Source organism: Geotrypetes seraphini, chromosome 7 (assembly GCF_902459505.1).
Source record: "Geotrypetes seraphini chromosome 7, aGeoSer1.1, whole genome shotgun sequence".
Taxonomy (NCBI): domain Eukaryota; kingdom Metazoa; phylum Chordata; class Amphibia; order Gymnophiona; family Dermophiidae; genus Geotrypetes; species Geotrypetes seraphini.
In genome coordinates, this window is record NC_047090.1 from 78,695,370 (window position 1) to 78,721,938 (window position 26,569).

General features: G+C 42.9%; 1 protein-coding gene across 2 annotated transcripts in view; it reads left to right on the forward strand.

Moving 5' to 3' along the window:
* AQR (aquarius intron-binding spliceosomal factor) overlaps positions 1-22,387 on the forward strand; it is a 266,639-nt gene extending 244,252 nt beyond the window's left edge. For both annotated transcript variants that reach the window (XM_033951821.1, XM_033951822.1), the window contains exons 31-35: positions 11,233-11,403; positions 14,285-14,370; positions 16,593-16,767; positions 19,195-19,308; positions 20,613-22,387. In XM_033951821.1, the coding sequence (XP_033807712.1) occupies positions 11,233-11,403; positions 14,285-14,370; positions 16,593-16,767; positions 19,195-19,308; positions 20,613-20,834 (768 nt within the window). In that variant the 3' untranslated portion in view covers positions 20,835-22,387. The remainder of the gene's footprint in view (positions 1-11,232; positions 11,404-14,284; positions 14,371-16,592; positions 16,768-19,194; positions 19,309-20,612) is intronic.
* Positions 22,388-26,569: the final 4,182 nt, after the last annotated feature.

Consider the following 26,569-nt stretch of genomic DNA (forward strand, 5'->3'; position numbering starts at 1 on the left):
ATTTTTCTTCACTCAGAGGGTGGTAGACACCTGGAATGCGCTTCCGGAGGATGTGATAGGTCAGAGTACATTAAGGGGATTCAAAGAGGGTTTGGACAAGTTCCTGAAGGATAAGGGGATTGAGGGATATAGATAGAGGTAGAGATAGGATTATGGAAGGGTATAGATAGAAGAAAACTGGGGATTGAAAGGTTTAAGACAAAGGATCACTTACAGGTCATGGACCTGATGGGCTGTCGCGGGAGCGGACTGCTGGGCACGATGGACCCCTGGTCTGACCCAGCGGAGGCAACTTCTTATGTTCTTATGTTCTCCAACTATTCCGCAAGCAACTGATAACTTGGCTCTTCTCTAACATGTAATTCTATTTTCCCCCTTACTCTTCCATTCTATATATAAGCTCATGTAAACCTTTTCCTTTCTCTTCTTATATTTTAAGTTCTTGTAAACCGTGCCGAGCTCCACTTCCGTGGAGAGAATGCGGTATATAACTTAAAGTTTAGTTTAGTTCAGTTTAAAATTACAGTGCTGCTTCACTTTGGGTTTTGTTCTTAACATGCTCATCTCTCAGAGCAGAAGTCATCAGTGCTGGGGTCTTTGAAAGGTGACAAGATTGGTGGCAGCAGTGGTGTAGTAAGGGGGGGCGAACAGCCCCAGACGCTGTCATGGTAGAGGCACCGGCACCTCTTCTTTCCCCCCCCCCCCCCAACGCCATGCTTGCACCTTCCCTTCCCTACACCCCTTTATCTCTTTAAAATCTTTGCCAGTGCACGCAGCTATTCTAGCCTGCTGCTTGTGCCAGCCTGGCTCCCTCTGCAATCACTTCCGGATCACGGGGCCAGGAAGTGACATCAGAGGGTAAGCCAGCGCAAGCAGCAGGCCGGTGAAGCTGCGCACACTGGTGAAGATTTAAAGAGATATGGGGGTGGGAAGGGAGGGTGTGAGTGTGGCACAGAAGGAACTGAGGGGCGGTGAGGAGAGCGCGGGGGGAGTATGGTGTGGCGCAGAAGACTGCCCCGGGCACCTCCTACCCCCACTACACCACTGGGTGGCAGTATGGTAGGGAAGAGGGTAGTGAATTGTTGAGCCATGCAGATACCTGAATCAGGAGCAGACAGTTGTTTGTGCATCTTATTGTAGGAAAAGTGTATTTGCATCATGCAGAAGCATATGATATCAATTGAAAACTGATCTCCCAAGCACATGAACATGCGCCATCCTTACTTGGCAAATAATGAGCTCTCGGCTTTTGCATTCCACCAGAGCTAGACACCAATCCTCCAATTCATCAAAAGAGTCAAATTCAGTAATATTCTTCTTGGCTCTTTTCCAAGAGCTGACACAAAAACATAGACCCTATTTTATAACCTAATAGGTTTCTAATGTTGGTAAAACTTATTATCCCAGGACAAGCAGGCAGCATATTCTTGACTGATGGGTGACGGCACCGACGGAGCCCCGGTACGGACAATTTTAGAGTGATTGCACTCTAAGAACTTTTTAGAAAGTTCTAGCTCGGCCGCACCGCGCACGCGCGAGTGCCTTCCCGCCCGACAGAGGCGCGCGGTCCCTCAGTTTCTTAGTTTCCGCGGAGCTAAGAAGACGCGTTTTCAACGGCTGTTGAAATTTTCTCCTAACTTGCCTTCCCGCTCGCGTAAACGTTTTGGCTTAAATTGCCTTTTTTCTTTCTTTCCATTTAAAAAAAAAAAAAAACTTTCATTTTTATTCTTCAGTTTTCGGTTTTCCCCAGCGGGGCCTTCTGCCACCATCGAAGCCTCGGCCTTCGATTTGGCGGAAGCCGTTTTTACTTTCATGCCCCCTCAACCGGGTTTTAAAAAGTGCCAGCGGTGTGCTAGGCCTATATCTCTCACGGACCCACACAACTGGTGTTTACAGTGTTTGGGTCCTGAGCATCAGGCCTCTTCTTGCACCCGCTGTGCTACTTTAAAAAAACGGACATTGAAAAATCGCCAAATTCAGCAGCGATTGTTATTCGGTGCCGAGATGTCCGACCCCGTTCCTTCGACTCCGGCTTCGGCACCGATTCAGTCGGCACCCTCGTCTTCGACGCCGCGTGATTCCACACCGGCATCTCAACAGTCAGGTAAGCCGGCTAAGAAGCCTTCCCCGCTGGAACGTCTTCCGGCCTCGAGTGCAGTGAGTCCAATCCTGCCGCCTGTAAGACGCCAGCGGAAGCGCTCCGCCCCTATAGAGGTGAGTCCCTCGACATCGGGCTCCTCATCTCCGGGGCGTCGAGCGGCACCGCAGGTACCGCAGAAGAAAAAAGCGGTACCGGTGCCATCCCTCGATGACCGCATTACGGCCATCCTTCAGGTGCAGCTTAAGGAGCAATTAGAACGACTCCTTCCTGCTATCATGACACCGAACCTTCCGGTGCCAGTCCGCACCGAGCCACCGGTACCGGTTGTGGATCAACCCGTATCGATACCGATTGTGGAACCCGTGTTACCCGCTTCCACTGTCTCGGTACCGCTTCACCTAACCTCATCGGTATCGATGCCAGTCCTTGCACCGGAGCCGAGAGCTCACCATCAATCGGTGCAGACTTCGGCACCGGTGCGACCGATAACTTCTCCTGACTCGGTATCGATGAGGTCGGGTAAGTCGGTGCGCAAAACCCGACACATGCAAACGTCGACACCTGAGTCTCGGGACCATTCTTCCCATGTCAGGGACCCTGATCTGTGGGGAGACTCAGAGGAACCCTTTCTTTCTGAAGGCGAATGTTCCTCAGAGGAGGAGGATTCGGCTGTCCCTGACCCATCCTCCAAACAGGCCACTTCCTCTTTCTCTAGTTTTTTGAAAGAGATGTGTGAGTCCTTGTCCATTCCTTTGGAGGCTGAATCCAAAAAGTCTAAAGCTTTTTTGGATGCCCTTGATTTTGATCAGCCTCCAAAGGAATTTTTGAAACTTCCCCTTCATGACATCTTGAGGGAAACTTTCTATAAGAATTTAGAGACTCCTTTAACTGTCCCAGGGGCCCCACGTAAACTGGATTCTCTATATAAGGTAATTCCCATTCCTGGGTTCGACAAACCTCAACTTCCACATGAATCCTTATTTGTCGAATCCACCCTTAAAAAGACTTCAGGAGCCAGTGTATATGCATCTGTCCCTCCTGGCAGAGAAGGAAGGGCCATGGATAAATTTGGTAAGAGGCTCTACCAAAATGCTATGTTAGCAAATAGGGCTAGTAATTATGCTTTTCATTTTTCTTTTTATTTAAAGCATCTCCTTACCACCATGGCTTCTTTCGAAAAATATCTTCCTTCACGAAAGCATCCCGCTTTTCACACGTGCTTGTCGTCTCTTCTACAATTACGTAAGTTTATGGTTAGATCCATATATGACACCTTTGAACTTACATCCAGAGCGACAGCAATGTCAGTAGCTATGCGTCGTTTGGCCTGGCTTCGGGTATCCGAGCTTGATGTTAACCATCAAGATCGGTTAGCCAATGCCCCATGCCTAGGGGATGAGCTCTTTGGGGATTCCATGGACTCAACCACACAAAAGCTCTCTGCTCATGAGACGCGCTGGGATACCCTGCTCAAAAATAAAAAGAAGCCTCCTCCGCCAAGACCATACAGGCAGCAATCGGCCTATCAACGCCGCTTCACAGCTCGTCCATTGACTACCACTGCTCAGCAACCTAGGCGTCAGAGGCAACAACAACGTCAGCCTCCCAGACAACAGCAGCAGCAACAAGCTGTAAAACAACCTCCTCAGCAGAAGTCACAGCCCTTTTGACTTCATTCTCCACAGTATAGCCAGTATCCCTATTCCTGCTCTCCTGCCTCAGCCTATAGGAGGTCGACTTTCTCTGTTCCTCAGCCGGTGGGAAGTAATCACATCGGACCAATGGGTCCTCAACATCATCCGCCACGGCTACTCTCTCAACTTTCAGACTCTTCCACCTCAAAGCCTGCCAAAAGAGTCTGCTTTGAACAGTCCTCAATCGGCCCTCCTTATTCAGGAGGTCCAATCCCTCCTCCTTCTGAACGCTATAGAGGAAGTTCCTCTAGATCAAAAGGGGCAGGGATTCTACTCCCGTTACTTTCTAGTTCCCAAAAAGACAGGAGATCTCAGACCTATCCTGGATCTTCGCGATCTCAACATTCATCTAGTAAAAGAAAAATTCAAGATGCTTTCTTTAGCCATCCTTTATCCCCTTCTAAATCAAAACGACTGGCTATGCTCCCTCGATCTCAAAGAGGCTTACACTCACATACCGATCAATGTAACCTCAAGACCATATCTCCGATTCATGATCAATCATTGTCATTACCAGTACAAGGTGCTGCCCTTCGGTCTTGCCTCATCTCCAAGGGTATTCACCAAATGTCTCATTGTGGTAGCGGCATTTCTACGCTCTCACCACCTGCATGTATTTCCTTACCTGGACGATTGGTTGATCAAAGACACTTCCGCTCAAGCAGTCCTTCTGGCCACCAACCAAACCATCCAGTTTCTACAACTTCTGGGATTCGAGATCAATCTACCCAAATCTCATATCATTCCCACTCAGAGACTTCAATTCATTGGAGCGATCCTGGATACACTCCTCATGAGAGCTTTCCTACCATCCAATCGTCTCCAAACTCTTCAGTCTCTATGTCACCAGGTGCTTCCTCTGCCGTCCATCTCAGCAAGACAAATGATGGTACTCTTGGGGCACATGGCATCCACAGTTCATGTCACACCTCATGCCCGTCTTCACCTGCGCACTCCTCAATGGACCCTTGCTACCCAGTGGTCCCAAGCGTCGGATCCTTGCTCACGACACATATCTGTGACATCATCTCTTCGTCAGTCTCTTCAATGGTGGTTGGTATCCTCAAATCTATCCAGAGGTCTTCTGTTCCATCAGCCTCCTCATCAACTAGTCATCACCACCGACGCCTCTCTGTACGCATGGGGAGCTCACTTGAACGAGTTCCAGACTCAAGGTCTTTGGTCAGCCCAGGAAAGGAAGCATCAAATCAATTTCCTGGAACTCAGAGCGATGTTTTACGCCCTCAAGGCCTTCCAACACCTTCTCTTTCCTCAGGTCCTTCTGTTGTGCACAGACAATCAGGTTGCGATGTACTACATCAACAAACAGGGTGGGACAGGCTCTCGCCTTTTATGCCAGGAAGCCCAGAAGATCTGGACTTGGGCCATAGATCACCATCTCTTCCTGAAAGCTATATACATTCAGGGGAAACAGAATTCCTTAGCGGACAAACTCAGCAGAATTCTCCAACCTCACGAGTGGACACTCGATCCCGTGACTCTGCAGTCTATCTTCGATCAATGGGGCACTCCTCAGATAGACCTCTTTGCAGCTCCTCACAATCATCAGCTGCCCCTATTCTGCTCCAGACTTTACTCTCCACACCGTCTAACAGCAGATGCTTTTCTCCTCGACTGGTCGAATCTGTTCCTGTACGCCTTCCCTCCTCTGCCTCTCATGTTGAGAACCTTGTTCAAGCTCAAGAGGGAACGAGCCACCATGATTCTGATTGCTCCGAGGTGGCCCAGGCAACATTGGTTCTCCCTTCTACTTCAACTCAGTTCCAGGGAACCTTTTCTTCTTCCTCTGTTTCCTTCTCTGCTTACCCAACAGCAGGGAACCCTTCTGCATCCCAACCTCCAGTCTCTACACCTGATGGCTTGGTATCTCTCGGGCTGAACTCGACTGATACTCTTTTGTCTCAGCCCGTTCGTTCCATTCTGGATGCCTCCAGGAAACCAGCCACTCTACAATGTTACCATCAAAAGTGGACGAGATTTTCTTCCTGGTGTCTTCTTCATCATCTTGATCCCACTTCCCTAGCAGTGGAGACGTTGTTGGATTATCTTCTTTCTTTGTCTGACTCTGGCCTGAAGTCCTCTTCCATCAGGGTCCACCTCAGTGCCATTGCAGCTTTTCATGAGCCAGTCCATGGAAAACTTCTTTCAGCTCATCCCCTGGTGTCCAGGTTCATGCGTGGGCTTTTCAATGTGAAACCACCTCTTAAAGCCCCTCCGGTTATCTGGGATCTCAATGTGGTTCTTTCAGCTTTAATGAAACCTCCATTTGAACCTTTAGCTACTTCTCCTTTCAAATTTCTCACTTGGAAAGTACTTTTCCTTATTGCTCTTACCTCTGCCAGGAGAGTCAGTGAGCTTCATGCACTGGTTGCAGATCCACCTTTTACGGTTTTTCACCATGACAAGGTGGTTCTGCGTACACATCCAAAGTTTCTCCCCAAGGTTGTTTCTGAATTTCATCTCAACCAATCCATTGTTCTACCGGTTTTCTTTCCAAAACCTCATTCTCATTCTGGGGAACAAGCTCTGCATACTTTGGATTGTAAAAGGGCTCTTGCTTACTATCTGGAGCGTACGAAACCCCACAGATCAGTTCCCCAGCTTTTTCTGTCCTTTGATCCGAATAAATTGGGACGTCCTGTTTCTAAACGTACGTTGTCTAATTGGCTAGCAGCGTGCATTTCATTCTGTTATGCTCAGACCGGACTGACACTGGAAGGTTCTGTCACGGCCCATAGAGTCAGAGCAATGGCAGCATCTGTAGCTTTCCTCCGTTCCACTCCTATTGAGGAAATCTGCAAAGCTGCTACTTGGTCCTCAGTTCACACTTTTACATCTCATTATTGTCTGGATGCATTCTCCAGAAGGGATGGTCACTTCGGCCAATCTGTTTTACAAAATTTGTTTTCTTAATGGCCAACCTTCCCTCCATCCCTCTTTTTGTTAGCTTAGAGGTCACCCATCAGTCAAGAATATGCTGCCTGCTTGTCCTGGGATAAAGCACAGTTACTTACCGTAATAGGTGTTATCCAGGGACAGCAGGCAGATATTCTTGCGTCCCACCCACCTCCCCGGATTGGCTTCTTAGCTGGCTTATACTAACTGAGGGACCGCGCGCCTCTGTCGGGCGGGAAGGCACTCGCGCGTGCACGGTGCGGCCGAGCTAGAACTTTCTAAAAAGTTCTTAGAGTGCAATCACTCTAAAATTGTCCGTACCGGGGCTCCGTCGGTGCCGTCACCCATCAGTCAAGAATATCTGCCTGCTGTCCCTGGATAACACCTGTTACGGTAAGTAACTGTGCTTTATGTACAATTTCCTCTTTAATAACATATTTGTAAAGAGTGGCATCTTCAATTGGATTGAGTGCTATTTACATTAGGGTGGTCCAAAACAATTAACACATTTCGTTTGTCCATAAGGATAATTTTATTCCTTTATATAAAAATGAACACCACACAAAATTTTACTTAAACAAAGTTTAGGGGTCACCCCCACCTCACTGTTTTTTTAAACTATTACTAAGCTTCACATTGTAATTTAATTCTTGTATACTCAACAAATAATCAAGAACCGCCTTTGATGCAGAAGGAAAATTCCTTCGGTGGCTGGCCACTAGCTGAAGAACAAATTGCTTCTGTTCATCTTTTGTCAAAGTATTGTTGTTTGCAATGAGGCTTATCCTTCGTTCTGTTGCATCATTAACAGTTGGTTTGGATGCCTGATTCCAAAGTTCCTTGAAAACTGAATCATCAGTCCATTCTGTGGGTTGTTTCTTCAGGAATATTTTTGCTTTTGTTGATCCTCCTTCAATCAAGAGATAATGACTGTGTTCTCTGTGTTACAAGACTTTCAGAGGCCACAGGTTCTGTTTCATCTGTGCGCATGAGATGTCATGGAATGTCTGACCACAATGGCCTCTTAAGTTTTGCACCATTCGTAGTTTTGTTTCTGATGTGATTCTGTCATCAGAAAAGGCAAGTGCTACTAGATGCTCAGACAGAAACCCACAGGAGAAGTTAAGATACTCTTAAATGTTTTTGTCATTAATGCAGTACTGGCAGCATCAGTAGACACTGATTTCACAGGCTGATATTCATCTTCGCTTTCTGACTTGCCAGATGATGATGAAGAAAATTTAGATGTATGAGTAACTGCTTTGGTCTGCCTTTCCTCATACCTCATTTTTGTCATGATTTTCTTTTTCTTGCGCTGCCTCTTTTCTGCATTCTTTTGCAGTTGTTTGAAAGTCAACTCATACAGCAAGAAAATATGTTCTGCCTTTCCTTCTGTAGGAATTCTCGATCTTCATTTTTAAGTTCAATCAAAACATCTATTTTTTTATTTTTTTTTTAATATCAGACAACTTGTTGAGTTCACTTTTAAAGATTTCTTCATTCGTCTATCACCTTCTCATTGAGGAGTTCTGTGTTTCTTTAGGGACAAATACTCTTTGTGTAGTTTCTTCAGCTTCCTAACGCAAGAGTCTGTGCGTTGTGTCGATATCCTGGCTCGATCCCATACCACCATTGCTGACTCATATACCAACTTTCCAGTGAAGGTTTTCCTTAGTCATAGTGATGAAAATTGACCAATCAAAGAACATCCAGTCTACATGGCAGTTTAGCAGTTGACAGCTGACAGACTGACTTCCCAAGGAAACAGTTTTCAGGTACAGATCACAAACTAGATCACCTACATACACAACACACAAGCAAACAGTGCATGCTAGGATGACTTCTAAATATTGTCTAATCAAGCTGAAATTTGACACATGAGTAAGACATACTAGTGGACGAGATGAGATTTGACAAGGTTGATTTTTATTGCATATTACAGTGGACCACCCTAACATTATATACTATGAGCTCCAAAAGGAAACTGTCTTTGGCACAGTATAAATACTAAATTGAGCAATGCATTTGAGAGACTGATTTCATGCTTAGAATACTTTGGCTTAAGAGGGAGGTTAAATAATAACAGTAAATGACAGCAGATAGATATGAATGGTCCATCCAGTCTGCCCAGTATTCACACACATTATACATTCATGGTTAAATTGTCTTTTTTTCTTTTATATTTCTGGGACATAGTCCATAGAAGTTCTCCCGCTACTACTGGAGTTGCCATCGAAGCTCACTCCAGCCTATCCTAACCATCTTCTTATTTGCAGGATACAGACTATAAAAGTCTGCCCAGCGCTGCCCTCACATTCCAAATTACTGGCGTTGCCATCTAATCCCTCCCCAGCCCATCCTACCCAAATTATTACATACAGGACACAGACCTTGCAAGTCTGCCTAGTACCTGCCTTAGTTCATTTTATACCATTCATTTTCTAATTAGATATCCTCTAAGTTCATCATTTTGAATTCTGTCACTAATTTCCTCTCCGCCATCTCCCTCGGGAGGGCATTCCAGGCATCAACCACCACCACCTTGAAAAAGAAATTCTAACATTACGCTTAAGCTATCACCCTGCAATCTCAATACATGCCCTCTAGTTTTACTATTTTCCCTTCTCTGGAAACCATTTATTTCTATATTAATATCTTTCAAGTATTTAAATGTCTCTCTCCGTCCCTCCTCTCCTCTAGAATGTATATATTCAGGTCTTCCAGTCTCTTCTTGTACATCTTTTGACACAAGCCTTGTACCATTTTTTCAGTTTCCTCAAGTCCTTTGACATTCTTAGCCAGATACAGCCTCCAAAACTGAACACAGTATTCCAAGTGGGTTCTCACCAACGACTGGCACAGGGGCATCAACACCTCCTTTCTCCTGCTGATTGCACCTCTCTCTAAATAGCCTAGCATTCTTCTGGCTACAGCCACTGCCTTGTCATACTGTTTCTTCGCCTTCAGATCTTCAGACACTATCACTCTAAGGTCCCTCTCCCCGTCCATACATATCAGCTTCTCATCTCCTACCATATTCTTACCAGCTAAGTTTAGTCAGCAAGATAGGCCTGCTACTTATGCAGCCTATTTTTGACCGCTAAGCACTTAGCCGGTTAGTGCTGAAAATTTCCTTAATTGTCTAAGTTGCCTCAGACAAAACTGAAACTGGATATTTAATGCCAGTCAAGGGAAATTGCCCAGCATTGAATATCCAGGGTCAGCACCGACCGCAGGACTTATACGGGCTGCCTCCTGTGTTGTGAATATCGGCCCCATAGCCTTTGAGACAGCTTCATGCAGAGGGACCAGTGTGACTGATCTGTAAAAAGAAAATAATTTCTAAGCATCATGGGTGGTTTGAAGTATGATGTTTAGAACCTCACTTAAGGTTAGAAGACCACACAAACTTAATGAACTAGTATTTTAGCCCATTACATTAACGGGTGCTAGAATATATGTCTGTGTGTCTTTATTTCTGTCTCTCTCTCCCTCCCGCTGTCTGTCTCTCTCCCTGGCCCCCTTTGTCTGTCTGTCTTTCTGTGTCTCTCCCTGCCCCTGTGTCTTTCTTCTTTTCTTTCTATCTGTCTATCTCCCTGCCTCCTATGCAGCAGCATTTCTCTCCCACCACTTCCCTGTGCAGCAGCCACAGCAGGATTCCCTCCCCCTCCATTTCCCTCCCCCCCCACACCACTTCCCTGTGCAGCAGCAACGTTTCCCCTACCCCCCCCTTTCCCTTCCCGCGGTCTGGCCGGCTCCCTTACCGCCCCCCCCCCTTCCCTTCATGCGGTCCTGACTAACCTTCCGATTCCAGCAGCGTCTGCAGCACTCTACACACTGCTGTTTCGGGGTCTTCAGTAGAAGGCCCCGAAGCAGCATGTGTAATGTGCTGCAGACGCTGCTGGAATCGGAAGGTTTCAGGACCCGCAGCCTTGCCGGACCCGAAGTGAGCTCTGGGTTTTTTGTTTTTTTTTTTCCGCGGACCCAGCCAGAGCAGGAGGAGATGCCTGGGAGACAGCAATTAAAGTCCATTCCGGCCCCCACTGACGTCGCCTTGGCCAGTTCACATCCTTCAGACTGCAAGAGCCACCGCGTCCGACAGGCTCCGCGCACTCCTACCTGTGGGTTCCTACAGCTCATGGAAAACGGGAGCACGCGGATGGGAGTGCGCATGCGCACTTAGGGCTTTATTATATTAGATAGTTAAGTTCTGGAACTCTTTGCCAAAGAATGTGGTAAAAGCAGTTAGCATATCTGGGTTTAAAAAAAAATTGGCAAGTTCTTAGAAGAAAAGTCCAAAACTGCTATTATGGTAGACACGGAGAGTGCACTACTTATTCCTGGGGCTGGTTCATGGAGTCTTGCAACTTATCTAGGATTCTACCAAGTACTTCTGACATGGGTTAGTTACTGTTAGAAGCAGAATACAGGGCTAGCTGTATCTTTGAACTGACCCAATATTGTTTTCTCAAAATTCTTATATTCATATATGAATGAAGTACTCATTTTTTCTCTTTGCAGAATCTGGGAGAGGCAGAGTATGTTGTGGCTGTTTTTATGTATATGCGTCTGCTGGGCTACCCTGCAGAGAAGATCAGCATCTTGACCACATACAATGGCCAGAAGCATCTTATCCGCGATGTCATTAATCAGCGTTGTGGAAGTAACCCTCTCATTGGACGGCCAAACAAAGTGAGTCTATCATAGACTTCATTTATTTTTGACCACCTGTTTATTTCTCTATCCTGTGTTACCTTTTCCAGATCTTCTCCCGTGCTTTTCTTGCTCCCATTTTTACATACTATAGTTCTGTTCTATAGATTGTATATCCCGTTTGCGCACCCCCTACATTGCTTCCTGTAGGTTCTCTGACACTGGAACAAAATCCCTTCTTCTTGTACTCCTTTCTGCTTCTCAGACTTGCCCCATCTTCTTTCTCTTAATTGTTAGAGCAGAGGATTATGAGCCTTACTCAGTCCTGACTGGCCATGTTAATGACTGACTATGGAAGGCAAAGGGAGTTTTATTATGGCACCATTTCTAAACATTTCAGCATCATTTGACTCTTCATGCAAAGCTGCTGAGCATATTTCTTTGGCAACACATGTAAAATTGTCATATCAATAAAGTTATGTAAATCTCTATTCCATTTGTCAGTGTTTAGCTCTAGCACTTCAGCAACTCTTTACAGCAGGAAATGGGTCTGTCTTAGACCAGTGTTCTTTAACCTTTTGACACCTATGGACTGGCGGAAATAAAATAATTATTTTGTGGACCGGCAGTTGAAGAACACTGGGCTAAGTCATGGGCCTGACCTCACCCATCTCCATCCAATCTCCATCCCAGACCCTGCCCCCATAATAGTACTAATTGTAACACCATTTTTTTCCATTCATTTTTCATATATACACACACAATATAATCGTATTAACAACACATAATGGTTAACCACAAAATTAAATTACACAAAGCACACTCAATATTCATTCCTACCAGACTACAGATAGCCCTGTGCAAATAAGGGACCAAAAACTAAAAGTACTAATACAGTGGTACCTCGGTTTACGAGTGCACCAGTTTGCGAGTGTTTTGCAAGACGAGCAAAACATTCGCAAACTTGGTGCCTTGTAAACTGAGCTTGCCTCGCTGTACGAGCGCCCTCCCCCCCCCCCCCCCCGGCGATCCGGCTTCCCCCCCAGTGATCTGGCATCCCCCCCCCCGTTCGCATTGCCCCCCCCTCCACCGCGATCCTACTTCCCCCCCCCCGAGCAGTCAATGACACCCTTTACCCGACTTGGCACCAGTGCCGGTGCCCAAAGATCCTCCCTCTTCTGGCGTGGCCTGGGCTGGGTGGTGCGTTAGAGATCCTCCTTCTTCTGGTCTGGGCTGGGCTGGACTGGCTTTGAGCATTTGCGCATGCTCAAAGCCGTCTGGTCTCGCTCTCAATCTCGGAGAGAGCGAAACCAGAAGGCTTTGAGCATGCGCAAATGCTCAATGCCAGTCCAGCCCAGAAGAAGGAGGATCTCCGACGCACCGCCCAGCCGCGCCAGAAGAGGGAGGATCTTCGGGCACCGGCACTGGTGCCAAGTCGGGTAAAGGGTGTCATTGACTGCTCGGGAGGGGGGAAACTGGATCGCGGGGAGGGGTTTGGAACTTCGTCGGATTCCTCAAGGGGGAGGGGAGAATGGAGCAGCGCCGGTAGCCTCGTGGAGGGGGGGAGGAGGTGGAACCAATCAAAGCAGTTTCCCTTACTTCCTATGGGGAAACTTGCTTTGATATACGAGCAGTTTGGTTTACGAGCATGCTTCTGGAACAAATTATGCTCATAAACCAAGGTTCCACTGTATGTACAAACAAACCCTAAGATGCAAGACTCTGCATGCAGTACAACCCCAGAAGAAAAGAAACAAATGCATTTCTTCCTGAACAGACAGCAGATGTAAATCAATCACTAAATAAAAAAATAAAAGCATTCCCCCTACCTTTGTTGCCTCCCTCCCTACATCCTGTGCCTTAACTTCTGGCCTGCTCCCACCTGGCCTTTTTATTCCGCCACCGGTGTTGTCTTCGGGCCAGCTCCCTCTTCCTCAGTGCTGCAGTGCACAAAAACACGAGCAGCGGCTCTTCGCGCGACGTCAAAGAGAAGGCTTCCAGTTCATGCGCGGGAAGCATGTAGGAGCAGCTGCCCGTGTCTTTGTGCACTGCAGCACTGAGAAAGAGGAAGCCGGCCTGACGACAACGCCGCATCGATCGCACCATTGACCGGTGGCTGAAGAACACTGTCTCGGGCCAGATGCACGTGCCGGCCCTGTGCACCGGCAGGAAATTTCTGTGGACTGGCACCGGTCCACGGACCGGCAGTTGAAGAAAACTGTCTTAGACTACAGCGATTCCCTCCTCCCCCCTCAGCCTACTATTCAGACATGACCAACCAATAGGCTTCAGCATTCCCACTCCCCCTATAGCACATTGATCAGTAGGCTACAGAAGAGTTGGAAGTAGTAGCTAGGATAGAGAAACCAACCTTCCTGCATTCCCTTACAGTCCTTAAGCATGAAACTTTATGTTCCAAATCTACAGGAGAAAATATTGCAAGTTATCAGAAACCTACAGAGAATGGTGCCTATGGCTACCTGTTTATTCTCAACCTGTATACTGTTCTCTGGGTTTTCTATGTTCTACCCTTTCCCCTATTTCCCTTCCTTCATGTGTTTCTTCTTCCTATCTTAAACTGTCTTTTACTTGCCCCAGATGTATCATTATCTGCCCAACCCATATTCTGCTCCTTTTTACTGCACTCCAATGCACAATCCTCTGGTTGCCCTGAAATGTTGCACTGTGACATCTGATCACTTCTGTTCTTGTTAAGTGTTCGCGGGACAGTAAGGGAATTTTCCAAGTACCTTTCTTATTTCTAATCTTAATGTATATTTTCTGTAAACCGCTTAGAACCTAACGGATGTAGCGGTATATAAGAAATAAATTACATTACATTACATTACATTACATATGTCCATCTCATTGGAAATGAGTCCTTGTTTCTTCTAACAATAAGACCCTCATTTCCCTACAGGTAACAACAGTGGACAGATTCCAAGGTCAACAGAATGACTACATTCTACTTTCACTTGTGCGCACCAGAGCTGTTGGACATCTCAGGTATGTAGGAAATTCTCCTCATTGTCTTTCTCAAGCCAGGATCTCAGCAACAAAATACCCCTGAACACCTCATGCAATAGCTTCTTGGTAGCTTATTAGAACAGGCCAGGGTCTTTATAAAATAGTGGCATAAATCCCGTAGAAATCAAATCTGTATTGAAGATGTGGACATTTATGTCTACTCTAGAGTAGTTGTGAACCTTAGCATATACTTTACACACGTATTTTATAAGATTCCTATACGCCACACCAGAGCATGTCTGCTCTTCAAGTACATGCCAGATTGCATTAGGCATACAGTACTCCCCCCGATATTCGCAGGGGTTCCGTTCCAGGAACCCCCGCGAATCTTGAAAATCCGCCAATATGGTTTTTCATGGGGGAGACTGGAGAGGGCAGCGGGAGAGGCAAGAGAGAGCAGCCAGAGTGCCGGCGAGTGCAGGAAATCACTCGCTGTATGCTCTGACCGCCTCTTCCTGCACTAAGTTGGGCCTTACCAATCAGGAGCTGCATGTCAAAGCAACTCCTGATTGGATAAGGCCCGACTTAGTGCAGGAAGAGGCAGTCAGAGCATAGAACGAGTGATTTCCTGCACTTGCCAGCGCTCCGACTGCTCTCTCCTCCCTCTCCAGCTGTCCTCTCCTTGTCAGCGGTTTGCGGTTGGAAAATACCGGGACCGCGAACCGCCGACCGGGAACGACCGGGAGAACACTGTACTTTTAGGCATGATCTAATTTAATAATAGTCCGTATACAAATGATTTTAGTGGATCCAATGTGCATATTAGATATCACATGTATATCATCAAATATTTAATTTAATTTTAATTTCTGGTGGAATTCGTTGTGTCACCTATATAGAATGGAAAGTATAAAAGTTTTATAAAAATATGGGAGCCATTAACATCTTTTTGTCATGATTAAATGCCATTTTTCTATTAATTATACATCACTTAGTTGAAGGAGGGAAGGGGTTCAATGGGAGGGTTTATGATCTTATAATGAATAATGGGCTTAGAAGGAGGGTGGGGGGAGGGTTGCATTTATATTTATAAGATACACTGATAAGATGTTCAAGTGGTCTAATTAATGATGTTTATTATGAATTTTGTACACTTGATGAAAGTTTAAAAATGAATAAAGAATTAAAAAAAAAAAACATGTATATCATCAGTGTGCATATTAGATATCACATTTATATCATCTGGTTTCTCTGTTGACAAGGTGGTGTGGTTTTGCAGCAGCATATGAACTATCAATTGTGGGATAGGTTTGGTAACAAATTGCCAACTGCCCTGGTTGTGATGCCAGTGTTTGATCATGAAGGAGTATTACCTGTACAGAATGGCAGATGCAACTCTAGCCACCTTGGGCAGACTGGATGGTTCATGCAGGTCTTTATCTTCTATCATTTACTGATATAGAAACATGATGACAGATAAAGGTCAAATGGCTCATCTAGTCTACCCATTGATTTTTCCCCAAGACCATCCCATTAAAGTTTTGTAAATTTATTTTATTGGACCCCCCCCCAGTCAGGTATTTTTGACCACTTATGGGACTGGAAATGATGAACAAGATAAAAATGAAAGGTCCAATATTCAACCATCAGCAGACAGCGCATTTAAAGCCCACCACTGTCGCTGACCACAGATATTCAATACTGGGTTATTTTTGAAGACAGCCTGGCTACTTCACATAGTTGGCAGCGTACCAGGAAATTCAATGCAGGTCTATTTGGCAGGTTAGCTAGCTTAGCCCTATTTAGCCAGCCAGGAGCCGTTCCTGGCCAGCCAAATAGTGCTGATTATATATCAGGCGGATACTATATATCTGAACTACCTTGGGTGCTTCCTAATATGAAATGAAAATGAATGATAGGATTTTAAATAAAAGAGAATTTGGCATAGAGATTGTAAGCTTGTACTTTCCAGGACTGAAAGACTGAAGAGATTGGTACAAAGCCTTTCATCTCTAATGCTGGATAATTCAGTCAACTGAAAGGGTAAAACAGTGGGAAGAAGTAACACTGTATGGTTATCTGTTCTGTAATGAGACAGTTTCAACAAATATGAAATTCAGGTTGCGTACCCTGGGTTTAGGACTGTGTAAGTATAAATGTTGTTTCAGATCCTAAAAAAGCTGGTACTTCAAGACAAACTTCCAGGAATGCTGCTTCACAACTTCTTGTGCACTGATGTTTGTTTTGTGTTTTTCTTGCAGGGATGTTCGCCGGTTAGTTGTTGCTATGTCACGAGCCAGGCTGGGGCTATACATCTTTGCAAGAGTCTCACTCTTCCAGAACTGCTTTGAGTTAACTCCAGCATTCACTCAGCTCACAGCTCGTCCACTCCAGCTGTACATCATTCCCACGGAGTACTACCCCACTGAAAGACTGGTATGATTCTACACACTGGCTGGGCTACCCAAAGCCTTGTGATAGAACATGTCAAATCATGCTTTTTGGGCCTAATCTCTGGCTTGTCACTGTTTTCTTCTATCCTGAGATCACTCAGTTGTTCATGCTGAATCCGTACCTTAGATAAGGAAAGCAAAATAGAGAGAATTCCATCCAAAAAATAAGGATAATTGTGTTGTAGTCCCCACATGCCTCTTCCATTGTTAACAGGCTCCAGCAAAAACATTAATTTGCTGATAAAGTAATTAGCAGCATAGAAAGTGACCGCAAATAATGACCATATGGCCTATCCAGTCTGTCCATCTGTGCCATCTACTATCACTTCCTCTCCCTTAGAAATCTTATATATTTGTCCCAAGCTTCCTTGAATTCAGATACAGTCTTGGTCTCCACCACTTCCATTGGGAAGGCCGTTCAATGAATTCAACATCGTTCCATGAAGAAGTATTTCCTCAGGTTAATCCTGAGGCTGTCCCCTTTCACCTTTTTCCTATGCCTCCTCATTCCAGAGCTTTCTTGCAATTGAAAGAGACTCACTTCCTGTGCATTTATGCCACTGAACTATTTAAATGTTTCTATCATATCTCCTCTCCTGTATTCCTTCCAATGTATACATATTCCAATCTTTCTGACTGTCCTCATAGGCTTTATGATGAAGACTAGACCATTTTAGTAGCTGCTCTCTGGATGGTGCTTTTGCTGTCACCTTTTCTTGCCTAATTGATAATCAGATATAATTGCCCCCAAATCCTGCCCTTCTTTTGGAAAGAGAAGTATTCCACCCCGTCTCCCTCAGAGTTTTGCAGTTCAAATGCATAGCCCTATAGTTTTTTTATTTTTAGTATTAAATCTTAACTTCCAACTTCTAGATGATTCTTCAAGTTTCGCTAGATCCCTCCTTATACCATTAGCAGTGTTAACCCTATTGCAGATTTTGCTATCATCTATAACGAGGCACACATTTCCAGACAGCCAGTCATCAATGTTATTTAAGAAAATAGGTCTGGGCCAAGAGCCAAACCAAGAACTGGCCATTGGTAAAGTCTCTCTTGTCAGAGTAAGCTCCACTTACCACTACTCTTTGCAGCCTTCTCCTCTACCAGTTTCTAACCAGTCAGTTGCTTTAGGACTCATACCAAGAGCACTCAGTTTAATAAGTTGCTTATGCAACCTGTACATCAATTTATTCAGTAATTACTCCTCAATTATGGAATTCCATACCAACTCATTTATGAGAAGACTCATCATTAAACTGCTTTAAATCAAATTTAAAAACTTTTCTAGTCAAAGAGGTGTATGACTTATAATTTTCAAAACACATATCCATTCAAAGACCTATTTGACTTATAAATCCATTTAAAATACAGCTCCACCTCCCGATTCGCAGTTTCTCTATTCGCAAATTCAATTATTCATGATTTTTTTTGCCTCTCGTTTTTTAATGCAGAAACATTGCCCAAGACCTCCTCCAGACCTTACCTGGTGGTCTAGCGGTGACGCAGGGCAGGAGCGATCTGCTGTCATCAAAATGACTGCCGTGAGTTCCCGCAGAAGTCTCAAGACTACAGCGGGAACTCACGGCAGCCATTTTGATGATGGCTCTGCACGGGGCAGGAGCGTAGGAAGATCACTCCTGCCCCACGTCACCGCTAGACCACCAGGTAAGGTCAGGGATGCAGGAAGGAGGGAGGCGGGTGTGGGTCAGAGCCGGCCCAAAAAATTATTTGCGATTTTCCCTATTCGCGGGCCGGCTCTGCCCGTAACCCCAGCAAATATTGAGGGTCTGCTGTATATATATTTTTTGCAGATGGGATCTCCCTCCCAATGTACTAGCCTTATACATCTCTCTGTTCTATTCATTACTGTAGTTCTCCCCCAATGTCTCTAACAGTACAACTGTCTTTGTCACATATTTATTTATTTCGATTTCTATCCCAGAAACTCAGAACGGGTTACAAGTAGACATTCACAATCGTACAGCTCTGATTTTAAAAAGGACACATTTCAAGTATATAATGTACAGCCCTGATTTTAAAGTTAGTAGGCCGCTTAGAAATATGATAAGCGGGTTAGCAAATTTTAATAAACTTGAAGCTTGATTTTAATAATAAACGTGTATGTCAGACTTCGCTAAAATCAAAGAACACCACATCTAGTTTTTAGCAAAGCCTTGACACAGTTCCACAAAAAGGTTGCTTTTTTCAGCCTCAGTTGCATTTAATGGGATAAATATCTATAGGGATAGCAGAATTTAAAATCAAAATACTATGCCAGCTACCTTTATTTAAGGGTTAACATGGAAAGTTTGATACACTCCAGGTTCTGGGATCTGTAATAGGATGGTGAGGCAGTTTGAAAAGATCCAGCAGGCATGTGTACTGATTGATCCTTTTATTTTCTTTTTAGAATGGGGAGATGCCATCATACCCAGCACAGGTGATAAAGAACATGCCACAGATGGCTAATTTTGTATATAATATGTACCTGCACATGATCCAGAGCACACATCAATACCGACAGGTAAATAAGAACATCATGAAAAGGGAAGAAAGAAGATAAGATTCAATGTTCTGCAGAAAGGAGGTTAAGGGCTGTAGATATGGCTGTTAAAATAATCTGACACTCAAGGTATTTTACCCGCCTATATACTATTCACTATTGTTGCCATGGAAGGTACATAAAACAAAAGAAATATATGCAGCTGGTGAAGAGGTGTGTGGAAATTGAAGTCATTTGCTGGAGAGGTACTTCATGCTGGCACACAGTGGTATAAAAGGGTTTATTGTGAACCCAGATTTACCTTCCAGCCCTTTGTCAGTGAGGGGTGCCTCTGTTCCCAAGCAGATGATCTAGGGAGAAGAAAAGAACAACATTAAAAAGCACAATTAGGGGTAACTTTTTTTTCTTGAAATGTCCCTTAAAATTTCTTATTGCATTTCTTGATCTAATTATGTATTTTTTGAGCCAGAGCAGTTAGAAGAGTTTTTTGTTAAATAAAAAGGCCGAATAACATGTTTACTAGTGGGGAATATTTTTAGATCCCTAATTGTTTTTACCAGGTAAATTTGGATATATATCTTGATTTCCTGGGGGGGGGGTTTTTCTTATGATCTCATTTTTCTGCTTAGATGTGGGCTTTTGGTTTTTGCTTTAAATCGAGTGCTGATTGTAAATTGAAATGTTTTTGAAATGGCAAAATTTAAAAGAAAGGTAGCAATGTAATCTGCTTTTAATTAGTTTTTTTAATTCTAAAGAATTAATATTTTCTCCATATCCCTCAGACCCTCTGAGAGAAGGATCTAATTTCTGGAATGGCGATCTATGCATTTACATAAATAAGAACTTTCTCTTTCATTGCCAAAAAGGACACATTTCAAGTTCACAGAAAAAGCAACGCAGGCTTTCATTCATCAATTTATAATTATTTGATTATTCCAGGGCTTTTAAATGTGCAAGTCACCTGTCTGTTCAGGTCTACTGCAGCTTTAAATAACTATCATCCTCTGGAAACAAAGTAGGAGAGATGAACTTTATTCTTTTAACTTCTGGAATACAGCACAAAAATAGTCACTGAGCTCCCAGAAAACTTAATTCTGAAGAAGATAAAAAGCATGTTTCTGTTCTTAATATAATTACTTTTGATAATGAATGTGGAAAAAGAAAACCATTAATTTTAGTCATATTCCAAGTGAATTTTCTTGGTGATTTATATAGTAAATGGTCATGTTTGATTGTTGTATGAACCGTGCCTGATACTGGTTGAGGTCACATTTTTGAGAGTTTGGGGTATACATTATAATGTGTGGTTTAATTCCCATTATCAGGGGCTTCTGCCACCTCCAGCTCTTGTGGAAGAGAAAGAATCTGTTTCCTCGCATGATGTGGAACCTGAATCTGAGATTGAGAATACAGCTGTAGAGGAAGCAAAAGAAGGGGAAGAGGAAACCAAAGAGGAGCCTCGTACTATGCCAGAGCACCCAGGAAGAGATAGTGACAGTGAGGACAGCGAGGAGGAAGAAGGAGATGTGAATAATGTATCTACCTGATCTCAGGGAGCATCTCTTGCTGAAAAGCACAGTCGAAATATGCTTGTACCAGTCAGGGGAGTCCAGTGTTGTGGAGATGTTAATAATATGGCCTTTACTACAGCCTCACTATCCTACACTAATCCCTACTTCAGTCTGTTAGTATACATGTTATGCTGGTACATTCATAATAAACATTGTCAAGTGCATAGCAAAGTTAAGAATTTAACATTAATACTGCCTGAACAAAGCCATTTTATCATCTCTTTTATTTTGGAGTTGTGGTTTTATTCAACATTAATAGCTGAGCGTCGTTCCTCCTCCTTATTGCACATTTAATCATTCATTGATGGGATTTATTAACCACCTTTATGAAGAGAATCGATATTGTATTTCAGTGCACGAGAGGAGTTATAGTAAGAATCAGTGTTGCTCCTGACATCTAATCTGCTCCACTACTGATCCTCCAGACCCTTGAACAAATTTTGTATACCTGTGTCTCAATTCTAATTTTGATAACTAAAGAGGTGTGAATGAAACTCAAGATTTTTAAGAGTTCTGGCTACTAACTTCTGTATTACTCTACCTCTGTACCTCAACTTTAATAATCTAAACACAAGCAGGAAATTTCCTTTCAGTAACACTCCCCCCCCCCCCCCCCCATTGCATCTACACATGGCAGCAAGGGAATGATTAGGCTTCCCCTCTTTTGGCAAGTAAGGTGCTGATCAAGAGCAGTAGTTAAGCCTGTGGCTAATTTGAATGTTCTATGAATTGGCAAATCCTGACTTCAAAGATGGTGGTGATCTCTTTTGTACTAGATTTACATAGTAGCATAATAAATGATGGCAGATGAAGAACTGCACAGCCCATCCAGTCTGCCCAACAAGATGAACTCATAACATAAGGTCAGTTGATATCTGTCATATTTATTGTCCTGTGTGAGAAAGTTTATACTAGAACAGGATTTCCTACACACTCGATTCAAAATTCTGTGCTCTGTCAACTGAACGCTAGCACAGTTCAGCACAAACACAAATTAGCCAATACGTAGGCTCCACGGTGAGTGTTGTTTAAAATACAGCTGTGGCATTTAAAGTTATACCAATATATTTAGCACCAGCCTATACTTGGATAATGGCACTGAATATTTGGTTATAGAATGACCATCAGAAATTATCTATGTAACTCTAGCACCAGTATTGAAATAATATTCAGACAAATTAATTCTCCAAGGACAAGCAGAATGAAAATATTCTTTCATCTGGGTAATGTGAACCCAGCGGAGCCCTTGAAGAACCACTTTCAGGCCTACTCTTCTGGAAACCTTTGCAAGCATCATAATGGACATGTATGCATCCTCCTACCTGCTGCCATTACAATCAGTCTTTGTTTTTTTGCAGAGCTAGAAGACGGACATTAAGTCCTCCTTCAGCTCATGTTTCTGTTTGGTGAACTGCTTCAATTCATTTTGTTTGCTTTTTCTTAAAAATTGTTCCATTGTGTAAGTTCTATCACACAGGACCTAAACACCTAGTATTATTTCCTTAGTAAATGTTTCTCAGTACTTTTAAGTTTCTTTTGTTTTTCTATGGCCTACTAGGCCTTGGAAACTTGAGCAATTTGATTTTTCTGCAGCTATTTTTCTAGATATGTCCCAGAAAGGTCCTAGTGACTGTAAGAAATGTATCAGGTGCAGCAGGACCATGTCTCATGAACACACACAACTAGTGCCTTATTGCAGTTTCTCACAGGTCTTCCACTAAACCATCTCTCCCCTTCAGTTTGTTCAAAATTCTGCTGCATGATTTATATTGTGCCAATGTCACTGTGCTCATATTACCCCTCTCTTCAAGTGATTTCATTGGCTCCCCATCCATTTCCGCATACATTTGAAACTCCTCTTATTGACTTACAAGTGCATTCACTCTGCTGCTCCTTAGTATCTCTCCTTATACTCCTCCCCAGGAACTCAGTTCATTGGGTAAGTCTCTCTTATCTGTACCCTTCTCTACTGCCAGCTCCAGACTCCATTCCTTCTATCTTGTTGTACCATATGCCTGGAACAACTGTCTGAATCAGTATCTGGCAGTATTCAAATCTAGGCAAAGGCCTTCTTTTTCAATGTTGTTTTATCATTCCCTCTGTGAGAAATTCCCTAACTCCTATTTGTCTGTTTTAATTAGATGTAAACTAGCAGCACTATAGACATTATAAGTAGTAGTAGCAGATTCCAATAATAAATGGAGTATTTATTTGCCCATAAAGAAGCTATAGCATCAACAGCATTAGTATCAAGGATAGAGATAGTTCAGTTCGTCATGAAAGCCCATGCCTTGTCTACAAGAGGTGTATCAACACTGAAGCTTTTAAGAGCATTAGAATTGATTCAGCCTGCACTGCTGTTGATCTCTAGCTCTTCATGGGAGTAAACTCCCCTGTTACCCCCGACATCCCCAGTGGTCCAATGCCCCAGACCCAGGCTTGACCTTGATGTCAGTTGTTCAAGGTAGGCTGAGACTCGGAGATCTCCTGGAGATTAATGCTGTGAGTCAAATTTTGAGTGTTCCTGGGTGTTTAAGGAGGCATCAGTGGTCTTCCTGTAGGATGATTGCTTAGTCTTTCCTTAGACCCTTCTTTACCACATGAGAGGCACATCAAGAGCCTGGATATGTGTTTTGAAGATTATAGGTCATACACATTTTTGAGTAGAAAAATTTTTAAATTTGATTTAAAGCGGTCTAATGATGATTTTTCTCGTAAATGAGTTGGCATGGAATTATATGTCTAGCTCTGAAGAGCACTCATTCTTTGATTTTATAAGGAAGATGTCCCATTGATATGAAAATGAGCTCAGGGCAGAGACGTTGGACATCCTCCAATTTAATCCACCAAAGGAGAATGTAACAGTACCCATGTACAGAATCCTACAAAATAATGTCACTCATACTTATGTATCCTTTGAAAACTCCAAACCTTACTATTTTTACACAACGTTTATGCTGGTAATGTATACATTTCTCATAATTGTTCTTTTTTTTTTTTTTAATTCTGTATGGTCTCTAACCAGATAAAGAACAAAAGCAAAAACTGCAGTAATGGTGTTCAAGACGCCAAGTCTTTAATGAGTAATCAAAAATATAAATATAGTGATAAAACAGTTTGTATCCAAAAGGGTTGATGAACCGGGACCTGACACGGTCCATGTTTCGAAGGAACACTCCTTCCTCAGGGGTCCTAAAGTGCATCATATACATTATATTAGAGATTTCTATTCTGCCATTACCTTGCAGTTCAAGGTGGATTACAAAAGAGTTATAGAAGGAGGATTACAAAAGATGATCACTGGTCATTTCTAGTGAAGGTAAAGAGTAGATCAGATAGTATTGGTAAGTCAGGAAGAAAATGGGAAGAAGGAAAGGTACTCGTGGTGTTAAGACTTTTTCAGGGATTTCTTGAAGAATGTAGTCTTTATTTCTTTTCTGAACATCTTGTAGTCTGGGGTTGTTATTAGTAGACTGGAGATTTGGTTATCTAGTTTTGCTGCTTGAGTGACTAGGAGACCATCATATTGTTTTTTTCCGTTTAACTTCTTTGATTGGAGGGTGTGTATATAAGGAAACCTGATGGATAACAACTGGAATCAGCAGTGTTGGTGAACAACTGAGCAAGCTGTGTGAGCTCCTACGTGGTGCAGGGCAAAAAAAGAAAATCATATCTTAAACCCCCTTCTCTACCCATTGCGGCTCTTTGTAAATCTTGAGTCAAACATTTAGAACAAAATGGCTCTTTGCTTTAAAAAGATTGTTGATCCCTGGCCTAACCTAAATAGCATAGGTAGATATGGCTGACCAACTGTGACTGGTTGCATTATAAATGAAATAGAAGGTATAATTCTATAAGCTACCATGTATGCATATGTGTGTGAGGCTATTCATACAGTTTAGATGAAAATTACTTCTTTAAAATTTTGTTGTAAACATAATGATAAAAATTACAGTTAGAATAATAGAAGGTATGCAATGTGAGTGTATTCATTATAAGCTCTCGGCATATGCAAATGGTCTATTGTTTTTCTTAGACTTCTTTGTTTATTTTTCTTCTTAGAGAGATTTTCTGTTATATCAGGATATAAGGTAAATTTGGAGCTATGCCTTTAAATGTCCATACTCATAGAGGGCATCTTGGAGATCTTCCTTTAGTATGGGCTGCAGATAAACTGAAAAGTTTGAGGGTTTGGTATAGCACATCATTGGAGAGCACTTTGGAGCTTAGCAGGTGTGTGTTGATGCATTAGTCACTAAATGGTCTCTTTTTTATTATTTGCCATGAAGGGAACTTTTAAACATAAGTTATATGCATGCTTCAATGTACAACAGTTTTGGATAAGTGTGTGGAGAAAAATTGAAAATATTTTTTTCATTTTAGGGTGTCTGTCACTTATAAACTCATAGTCTGGCAATCTGCGGTTTTGCCCAACATTTTGCATAAATCTGAATCAAAGATGTTTGATATATTATTGGGGTTAGCAATACAACATATTTTAACTGAATGAAAGAATAGTTCTGTATTATCTGAGGTTGCATGGTGGAATGTTGTTTGTTTTGTATGGAAGTACAAAGAAGTAGCTGTTGGAAAAAAAAAAAGTATACCTTAATTCATTTGAGAAGGGTTTGGAGATTGATGGATTTGTATTGTCGATCTATTAAGTAATGAGTAAACGGGGGACCTGACTTTCAAGATATCATATTGGGTAGAGGAATATTGTATGTTTATGTTGTTTATAATTGTTAAATTCAATAATAAGATTTGGAACAGAAAAATTTGGAAATTAACCCTCCCTCCTTTACAAAGCCACGCTAGCATTTTTAGCGGCCTCAACAGTAACAGCTCGGTCGCTCATTAGAATTCTATGAGAGTCGGAGCTTTTACTGCAGCGGCTGGCGCTAAAATCGCTAGCGTGGTCTTGTAAAGGAAGGGAGTAAAGCATGTTAGCTAAAACCCTTCTGTGATCTACACTCTGTATGTGGATCGAGTTGTGACAGGAAGTATGAATACTACAGCCACTATGCCTTGTATACACTAGAATAGATAAATGTCTCTTTATTTCACTTAGGGTCCCTTTTACAGAGCCACAGGTAGCAAATGCTGCTGTGGTAAATTCTCTGAAGCTTTGGTGCATTTACCACAGCAGCATTGCTACTGCAGCTTTGTAAAAGACCCCCTTAGTTATAAACACTCTCTGGCTTATATTACTTGAAATAACCATAAACTCTGATTCAATTTAGCTCATCTTTTTCACATAATGTGTACATATACTTGTTTATTCCCAATAACAATTTATATTTATTTGGATTTATTAACCACCATTATGAAGAGATTGAGCAAAGGCAGTTTTGTTAACAGCAAAATAATAGTAAAAAAAGAAAAATAGTAAAATGGCCAAATATAAGTGAGGTAAACTTGGAAATGGCAAATTGAATTCTTGTAATAGGACTAACATGATACAGTATCAGAAGTACAATACAGATAATACTGAATAGATAGCATGGACTCTATTGTGACCCGCTTTGGGAAAGGCAGGATATAAATAAATAAATAAATTCAAATACAATACATACAAGAAGAACGTTCAATAATGTACTGGCCCTACTACATACAGCCTCAGAACAACAATAAGTTTAAACTTCAAAGATATGCTTGAACAGAAGATCAAAAGACTAAACTAAACTAAACCTTGGGTTTATATACCGCAC